Source organism: Desmodus rotundus, chromosome 5 (assembly GCF_022682495.2).
Source record: "Desmodus rotundus isolate HL8 chromosome 5, HLdesRot8A.1, whole genome shotgun sequence".
Taxonomy (NCBI): Eukaryota; Metazoa; Chordata; class Mammalia; order Chiroptera; family Phyllostomidae; genus Desmodus; species Desmodus rotundus.
The window spans coordinates 11187522-11197250 of NC_071391.1; the positions used below are offsets into that span (position 1 = coordinate 11187522).

At 38.0% G+C, this 9729-nt stretch overlaps 1 protein-coding gene across 1 annotated transcript; it reads right to left on the reverse strand.

The window, feature by feature from the left end:
- Nucleotides 1–376: 376 nt before the first annotated feature.
- Nucleotides 377–4043, reverse strand: LOC112306646 (olfactory receptor 8J2-like). The gene is made up of 2 exons (XM_053924996.1): nt 3895–4043; nt 377–1666 (listed from the first exon to the last, which is right to left on the reverse strand). Exons 1-2 carry the CDS (start codon nt 3974–3976, stop codon nt 708–710), a joined length of 1041 nt encoding a protein of 346 aa, XP_053780971.1. The 5' UTR covers nt 3977–4043; the 3' UTR covers nt 377–707.
- Between the last annotated feature and the right edge of the window lie 5686 nt (nt 4044–9729).

The window sequence follows — 9729 nt, forward strand, 5'->3', positions numbered from 1 at the left end:
GTAGTATAAGACTATAATATGGAAAAATTGAATATATGTCATTTTTGAATAAATAGCAATGCTTTGCTTTCATGTACATGCAGCAAGTGAAAGGGATAAAGTGAAAGGCATAAAAAGGTAAAATCCCCTTTTACATATTTTTTCACTTGTTTAGCCAAATGTCCTGTTTCTTATTTTCATGTCTACCAAAACGTTTTTGTTCAGTTTTCATTTTGTTTTAAAGGTTCATTTTTTCTGTGTGATATGAATCTTTCAAGCTGAAGACAAAAATGGTTGCAACAGGTTCAGAAATTGATAGAAACAATGCTATAAAAATAATAAAACTTTTAGTAGCTGAACAAAAAAAAGTTATCTGTGGCAGGAAAAACGATCTCACTGGACCACTTTCCAAAAAGTGCCCCACATACGCCTTCACCACCAGCTACCAGGCTTGCTCTTCCTTGTTTAGAAACTATAAAAACCTTTGAATAAGTTTAACTGTATTTTAAAAAGTGTTTATTTTAATATTATGGCTTATAACTTACATAACTGTGATTTCTTGGGTCAACTAATGCATTTTTTAAAGGTGAAGTTGAGTATTTGAGGTTCGGATAAAAAGGATTATGATTGTCCCATTGAAATTCGTGGAATTTTAAACCATTTGTTACTTCCTAAGGGCAGGATTGTCAGAGGCCAGAGAAAAACCCTTCATGAAGATAGATTTGCATTTATGTTAGTTTGAGTGATTGAAATGGGTTATGCAGGAACCTCTTTAATGCGTCCTTCACATCCTTGTTCCTTAGGCTGTAAATGAGGGGATTCAGCATTGGTATCACGAGGGTATAGAAGACTGAGGCCGTTTTATCAGTATGTAAGGAGTGGTTGGTCCTTGGCTGCAAGTACATGAAGAGAAGAGTCCCATAGAACACAGTGACAGCCATCAGGTGAGAAGCACAGGTGGAAAAGGCTTTGTGTCGCCCTTCTGAGGAACGGATCCTCAAGATGGCAAGGATGATGTTAAAGTAGGATATCAGAACAATAATCATTGAGAAAATCAAATTGATGCCCGAAAAGGAAAAAGCAGCAGTTTCTGGAACATAGGTATCAGAACACGACAATGCTAATAACGGGACATTATCACAATAAAAATGGTTGATCACGTTGGAAGAGCAGTAGGACACAGAGAACACGCTGGAAGAGACAGTCAATGCTATGGTCAGGCTGTAGAAGTGTATGAGGGACACCAGCAGAAGGCAGATCTGTGGAGACACCACCACCATATAGTGCAGGGGGTCGCACACGGCCACGTAGCGGTCATAGGCCATTGCAGCAAGAGTGAAAATCTCAGCCACAATAAAAAGTACGAATCCACCCAGTTGCACTGCACACCCATAGTAGGAGATGGTTTTCTTGGAAACCAAGAAGTTAACCAGCATTTTAGGGGCAATGACAGTAGAGTTGCCAAGATTGACCACAGCCAATTGCCGGAGGAAGAAGTACATGGGGGTCTGAAGTTGAGAGTCAACACTGGTGAGGGTGATGATGCCCAGGTTCCCTGCCACAGTCAGCCCATAGATGACCAGGAAAACAAAGAAGAGTGGGATCTGGAGCTCCGGGCGGTCTGAAATGCCCATGAGAATGAACTCGGTCACCTGCGAGAGATTCCCTGGTGCCATTGATTTTCTTGCTTCCATCAATCATGGGGACAATGAAAAGAGATGAATAGACAATAAGATGTTTTCTCTGTTTGATGCCACATTGTTAAAAGGTTCATTTAAAATCAGTGTATTTCTTTATTTTTTATTGTTCTTCATTGCTTTCTATTTATTTTTATGAAATTTTTATTAAGTTGATTGGAGGGACATTGGTTAATAAAATTATATATGTTTCAAGTGTATGATTCTGTCACACACCGTCTGTGTATTGATCAATTTTTTTTGGTTCACATCTTGTTTTCTCCCAATCTTTTCATAAAATCTTAAAATACAAACTCTCCAGAGAACAATTTCAGAATCTTTGTTTGACTAAGGTACTGATTTATTATTCATTCTTGATTAAAGTTTGTATTGGGTGAATGCACACTAATTCATTATATGTATTAATATTGACATGCATATATTAATTATATTAGTATTTGCTATTTCTTGAATATATGTATATCCCTATGTATATTTACTTGTGTACACATGTCTCTGAGTGTGTGTGTTTGTGTTTCCAGTGATAAAACAGAGTTACCTATAAGAACCAGGTGAGCCAGAGTGACTTCCAGTTATTTTTCCTTAGCTGCCACAGGCCTCCTCTCCAAGCCATATCTTGTCTTCACCATCCTTGGAAATTTCAATAGTTCTATGGGTTTTTCCTTATCAATTTCCACTGCACTGCTCTGCTTCACTGCCCACAGACAGACTACACCTCAATACTGCTTCTTCTCAGCATCAGTCAGAAGCTGTGTGCTCTTCACTGATCCACACTTCCTTCTTTTACCTAATAAGCCGGTCCTGTCCTATCACTCTGACTTCTGGTTGTTCAGTCTTTTCTCCACTGTTTGGTTCTGATAGCCATTCCTTTCCTTTTCAGCTTATATTTCTTTTCTTTAAATTGTTTAAAGCATGTTTTGATTTTTTTGTTATTACTTACAGTTTTGATTTGTTAAAGCTTGATCAGTCTGTTCTAGCTGGATAGAGAATTAATGTGGGAGAGAACTGGCATTCTTTAGTGTGCACCTACTCAGTACCCAGAGCTGTGCCAGGCATTCTGCAACAGTGATCTCCTTACTCTGCAGGAGAGTCCTAGAACACAGAGGTAAATATTTCTATGTCTAATAGAAGTATTATTGAAGTTCAATAGGATTAAGTTAAACAACGAGTCTGTATAAGTCTCTGGTTAATTGTAGGGTTTTATGATTTTCCTTTAATGTGTTTTGTTTGTTTTTTTGGTTGGTGAGTTGGTTGGCTGCCTGCTGGGTCTGTAATTGTTAGCTGTGTGGTTTTTTTCAAGTATTTCTATTCTTGTACTACGTGAATTACATGAGATGACGAACGTAAACAGGTTAGGTAGCACAGCTCCCAGTAACAATGAATGCAAATTAATTGGTAGCACTAGTAGTGTTATTGACATGTTTTGAATGACTTTTAAAGTGTGGTTTTTCATTTCATCCCTGGTAACTCATTCTACCTTACTGAGGGCTTTTCTAATTGACATAGAAATAGCAAGTGAATTATACTTTTGTATATTCAAGAAACTGGGACACAAGATATCCAGCTATGTATTGAACAAGCAGATCAGGCTGTGCTCTCTGACAACCTCATTCTCTTAAAACCGTGGTGTTTGTTTGTTTTAAAGATGCTGACTCCCATCCCTCAGCTGTGCGTCTAATGAGCTAATCTGATGCTGTTGCACTAGCAATCCCACATCTCGACTGCTACCACTGCATGCAGAAAGCATTGCACAGGTAAGCTTCTGCTGGAAAACACTGTGGCAACGCTCCCTGGTCAAAATGTTTCATCTGCACCCTGGCTGGTGTGTGTGGCTCAGTGGATTGAATGCTGGTCTGTGAGCTGAAAGGTCAGCAGTTGTATTCCCAGTGAGGACACATGTCTGTGTTGTGGGCCAGGTCCCCAGTTAGTGGTGTGCGAGAGGTAACCAATTGATTGTACATTGATGCCTCTCTCCCTCTCTTTCTTCCTCCCTTCCCCTCTTTCTAAAAATAAATAAATAAAATCTTCAAACAATAATCTACTTTTTTGCTACAAGTCAAGCAACTCAGTGCATATTTTACTCTGAGATAAAATATTCAGTAAACTTACCCTTAATTTAACAAAAACAAAGAATTCCATCGACAATAGCAATGATTGATCACATACTAGGAATTTTGCAATTGACCTTTGGAGAGGAGAATATAGGTGTATGTCCTACCTGCTATGTATTTCCTCTTCTGCAATATAACCGAAGGCAAAGCTACACAGGGCTGTTCCTTATTTCGATAAGCATATGCCATTGGAGTAGAGTCTCTCTGGGACAGCCTCAGTTTTCTCTATCTCTTCAGAATCTTGTTTGATACAGCATTGTTCCTGAAAAGAGAAATTTTACTTCTTTACAAGTAGTTTTTCCTATTTTGTTTTTAATATATATATTTTATGGGTCTACCAAGACAATACATTCTTGGCAAATAAAAAAATTAAAATGTACCTAATTTTCATCATTTTATCTTATAATTGTAATAATAAATGATAGTGCAAATTAATTTTAAACAGCTTCTGGTATGATTTCAAAACACTGCACCCTGATGTGAGAGCTCTCTGTGTTCACCAGCAAAAAAGAGACTGGGAACATCAGGGAATCTTTCCACCTAAGGTTTATCGCCCTGGGCTATGCAAAAAGCAGGAAAGGGAGACTTGACATTTCACTAATGTTAAGTAATTGAGTTGGTCTTCCTTGAAGACTTATTACAAAGACACTGGTATCTAGTGTAGAGTACCCTCTAAAATGTCCATCAAGTCTGCCAATTGAAAGGTAAAAAATTCCTTATTATATTAAGGTGAAATATACTGTCTGTAATGACTACTCGTCATTCTGTATAAATGCTCAAGCAGTCTGATTTATCAGTAGGGATGCTGGACACTATTTTGCAAGTCTATTACCATCACTTCCACTTGGCACTCAGTGGGCAGAGATGAGACAAGAGAACAGAGCAGGGATCATTTCAGTCCTGCGTCTGATTTGAATGAATAAATTTCCAAGATGCTTGCTCCACACATCCAGAATTAGTAACAAGAAAGGTATTAGTTTAACCTACTTATATACAGAGATTGCTGAGACCCCCTTGTAAGGTTGTTGCAGGAAGCATGCTAATGGGTTTTGCCAGTGTCTGAGGTCCCTGCAGATCTACACACTGAAGTATGTTTGTATAGGGCCCCAATCCCCAAACATGAGACCCACAATTCCCAGATAAGGTTCTGATTCCCCGTGGAAAGAAAGACAAGTACAATACTCACTAATCAGGTCTCTGTGCAAAACTCTCACCCAAAGAATAAAAAATGTGGAGATAGCCTAGGGACTTAGATAGTCATATTAAATAATAATCACACGTAATGATCCCACCCTTTGTTTTGAATTGCACCCCTATCTTTGGGAAGTGTTGCTGGCCCTTGGGGTGAAAAAAAATTCAACAGTTAGAAAATACAGCATTCTAATCCCAGAGTTCAATTATAATGTAAATGTTTGGGAGTAGACTGAATGCAAAGCCTTTATTCTTGAGTCAAAAACAAGCCCTGGCATAGTTGCCATAAATACCACATGGTATAAAACATAAATTAAAAATGTGACTGTTTATAAGAAGAGTGAACATAATGTTTTATTGAAATCAGTAAGGCACCCGTCAGGAACCTGGTCCTATTTCTAGTTTTTGATTAAGTTGTTCAAAAGGAAAATGTTTTTTATATAATCCAGACATCATTTGTCAAGCACATATAGATGTTATAATTAAATATTATAATATTTTTATGTTCTTGTGTGAAATTTTGTAGCCCATAAGTCTAAATAGTTGGCCTTTGTAATAACAGCTGCTAAAATAATACTGAGAAAAAGTATATGTTCAAAAGATATTTCAAAACACTGACTAATGAAGTGATGAATAAGTGAATGAACAAATACAATAACCTTCTTAAAACTGTGAGATAAAAATTGAGTTGTTTTGTTTTCGGAGCCATAATCTACCTTTCATATAATTTTAACTTTGGTAAAGGAACAGTGACATCATGCATATCATTCTCTAGAATATTCTATTCTTTAGGGCAGGACACAATTGTTCTTTCTTCAGCCTGGTATATTGAAGAAGATTATGGCACATTCTAAGCCTTAGAATTAATAAAGGAATAGACAAATTGTGACCGATAAAGAGGACATGATGAAGATTTTTACCGACTTCAAGTTATCATAAGATACATTTAAACTGGGGTTCTTTTCAGGCTCCAATGGCAGCACGAAGGTTGTATGGTGGCTTCCTCTCTAATGCGCATTGGATATTGCCTTTCGTGTGACCACAGACACAGTGTGCTCTATTCTCAGTCAGAACGACTTTCATTCCTCGTCAGCTCTGCCAACTCCCCATCTATTTAGCATTCCTGTAACATTGTAAAGATTTTAAAATCTATATCTTTTGTGCTTTCTGTTGTTACCGATGCTTCATTTTACAACTTCACCTCCCATTTAAATCTTACTGTTTATTTTCCATTTCCTAAGTCTTGGTTAGGCTACTCAATAACTTTACCTTGGTCAAGCAGACAAAACTCTCATACTACTATCATCGGATCACAAGATTCACCTTCCAAAGTATGTTTGGAAGAAACACACACATGTCTGTATGCACACACACACACAAATACACAGAAAAATAACCTTATAAATATCATGTTTTTATCACCCATGTTAAACAATATTTTTATCTTGTAATGTTCAAAATTTTAAAGTGATACACAATTACACATAAGCTAAATTTCCATTGATCCAACCTCTCTCATTTCCATTCTCTCCCAGCCATCTAGAGGCAACAGCTGTTAACACTTTCAACCTTTTTCTGTTTCCAGATATTTTTATTTAGTGTTATTGTGGCACGAGCACTCAACATGACATCTACCCTCTTAGCAAATTTTTAAGTATCGAATACATCAATGTGAACTACAGGCACAGTGTTGTACACATAGTCCAGCATGTAATGTGGAGATAGCTCTTTCACAACTGGAACTTTATGCTGATTGAATAGCAACACTCATTTCTCCTTCCTCACTCCCTGGCAACTGCCATCCTACTCTCCATGTCTATGTGTTTGACTATTTCAGATGCCTCATGTAAAAGGTATCATGCAGTATTTGAATTTCTGTGACTAGCTTATTTCACCTACTATAATGTCCTAAGGATTATACATATTTTTAAAAATTAAGTGTGTTTACTTGTATATTCTTGGATACAATTATACATATACCCACATATAAGCCCACGATATAATGTGTATAATCACCTTATATAATATACACACATTCTATAATCACCTTATATAATATACACATAATACATGTGTATACATTATATGGTGTGCTTGTATGTGTATGTAAGTGGCCTTAAAATGTTTACATCAGTTTGTGCTTGGTATGTATATTTCTCAGTCATCCTATTTTCAGATTTAATTATTCTGATTTCTATGGATTTGGTTCATGCACAGTAGATGGGCATTTTAGTTGCTTCTAAATCTTCTCTGTAAGAAACAACAATAAAGTTTACATATTTTTACGCCTTACTTGATAGTTCCAGACTTTTCAATTTTTGCCAATAGTACAAGTGTAGCAGTGTTTTACATCATTTTACACTCATACTTTCCAAATAATTATTAATGTTAAATATATTCATTGGTCTACAGGTTGCTCCATTTGTGAATGGTCTTTGAGCATTCTTTACCAATAGTTCTATAAAGTTTTAACATATTTTTTAATTTAACAGAAGAGTACTTGTATCTATTTTCTAATCTCTATGGCTAATTCTTTTACTGTACTTGTGATTATTTTTTTTATTCAGACTTTTAAAGTTGTAAAGCAAAAATTTATCCATCTTTGTGATTTTAGCTGTGTTTAAGGATGCTTTCAATACGAAATCTCTCTCTCTCTCTCTCTCTCTCACACACACACACACACACACACACACACAGAGTCAGTCTTCTTTATAACCTGCTAGCTTTGGATTTATGAGGATGATGAATATCAGTGACTATGGTTTAGTTTTGACATTTTAAGGAGGGGTGCATGACGGGGTGAGCCTTCTAAAGAGGAGACAATAAATGAGAACATACTTTTCTGCATAATTGTTGAGGTGTTATTTAAACATAATTATCGGACTGTAGGGAAATATTCTTAGGTTGGACTTTAATTCTAAGGAGATTATCTGGCTTAATTTTTCAAAAAGGACACCGCTTTATGAAGAGAATGTTTTAATAAAATAATAAGTAAAAATAGATACAAAACTTGTATAAAGGCAGGAAGGATGGGAGAACGCTACAACTTAAATTTTTTCTTTTATGTAGACATACTTTTGCAATGAAAATGAGGCCTGTTGGAGGCTGGGCTAAATGTGAGCATAGGAAAGACTTACTTTGTGTGCTGGTTTTTGAGCCTGGGCCAATCGTGGCAGGTGCAAGGACACTACAGAGGGACAGAGGTCAATAAAGGGAGAGCTGAAACTTGAGTCAGAACCAGGCCTGTAAGGAATCCCACGAATATGGGCTGGGACTTAGTTCTGAAGACACCCAATCTGCCAGCAAGTTGCACCTTCCTCTGAATTATGCTTTTCTTTTGTCATTTTTGAATTTTAGTATGATCTTGATGAATGTTAATGCCTAGAATGGGGGGCTCCACTCGCCGGCCCCCCCGCCCCCGGCCACCACAGATGAAAATAAGTCTACCAAGACATGATCTGCCTGGGGAGGAAAGGTGGCCGATTTCTCAAAGGAGAAGGGCCAAGAGCCTTTTCCTCAACGGGCTTTTATTGGGTTCAATTTGCACAGGAATACAGGTAAAGCTCGTCAATCATAGGCAGTAAGGATCAAACAATAGATAACAAACAAAGAACTCTGAGGGCTTATTCTGAGTCAGGGTCAGTTAGCTAAAGGGCTATAAGATTTTGGGAAACAAACTCATTTCAGGCCTGGACCCTTATCATTTAAACTGAGGGTATTAGCAAAGCAGGTTTCACAGGGTTTTATGCATTCTTTCTTAGGCCTGATCATCCTGGGGAATCTGCCCTTTCCAGAACAGGACTGCACTGCCCTCTGTCATTGTTTCAGGCTTAAGTCAGGCAGGGGAAATAAGGCAGCCAAGGGATTAGGAGACTTCTTGCAGACAGAATGAGGACTCAGGCTATGTCAAAGCCAAGGGGTGAAGGTCCATCACCCCCTTTTTCTATAGCCCCCAAGTCCTTCCCTGTGGGCCTTTTTCATGGCCAGCCTGTCTTAGGTCATCCCTGCCTGAGGAATCTTACCTGTCATTGGCTAACCGGTCATGCACTGGGGGCCAAGCAGGGTGAAGTAAAGTGGGCAGAGGTGGTGCCCTTGCCAGGGAGATAAGCTTTGTCTCCTTAGTGGCTTATGCTCCCAAGGTCTCTGAGTCAGCCTTAACCGTGGGGGGTTATAGCTTCTGAAACCAGGCAGGGCGGTTCCCAACACCTCGACTTTGTCTTCTGTGTGATATGAGAGATGGGTTTAATATCTATGGTCTGGATGAAGGAACAAAATGTGGAGAAATGCACGTCACAAACAGCATGGCAATGACACTAGGAATGTGAACACATGGTCTGTGGTCCCCACAACACAGACCGTGATCAGACTGCTGCCAATACGTGGACGTGCGGATGGAGCAGAGAGCTTTGAAGTGACTCAGATGCCAGTGGTTTCACGGAAAGCTGTCTGGGCTAATGTCCGCTGTGGTGTTGTTACTTACTAGGTGGTATGTGATCGAGCTAGTCAGGGAAAATTATAATAGTATTTGTGGTTGCATCTAATAGAGCCTCTATGTTACATGGAGAGAAAAAACAATTTACAACTTCCTAAAGTAATGATTACATACATGTATGTGTGTTTTGCATTGGTATTATATCAAGCAGCATCAGAATCCACATACATATATGTGTAAATACATATATCAGCAAGAAGACGTTAAGAAGAAAATAGATAACAACTTTTTTAAAACTAAAGACAGAATAGGCAGAAGG

Coding starts and splice junctions, on each gene's coding strand:
- LOC112306646 (XM_053924996.1), bottom strand. CDS start 3,976: ATGGCATATGCTTATCGAAATAAGGAACAGCCCTGTGTAGCTTTGCCT. Junction 1,667..3,894: donor GAAGAGGAAATACATAGCAG/GTAGGACATACA, acceptor GATTGATGGAAG/CAAGAAAATCAATGGCACCA.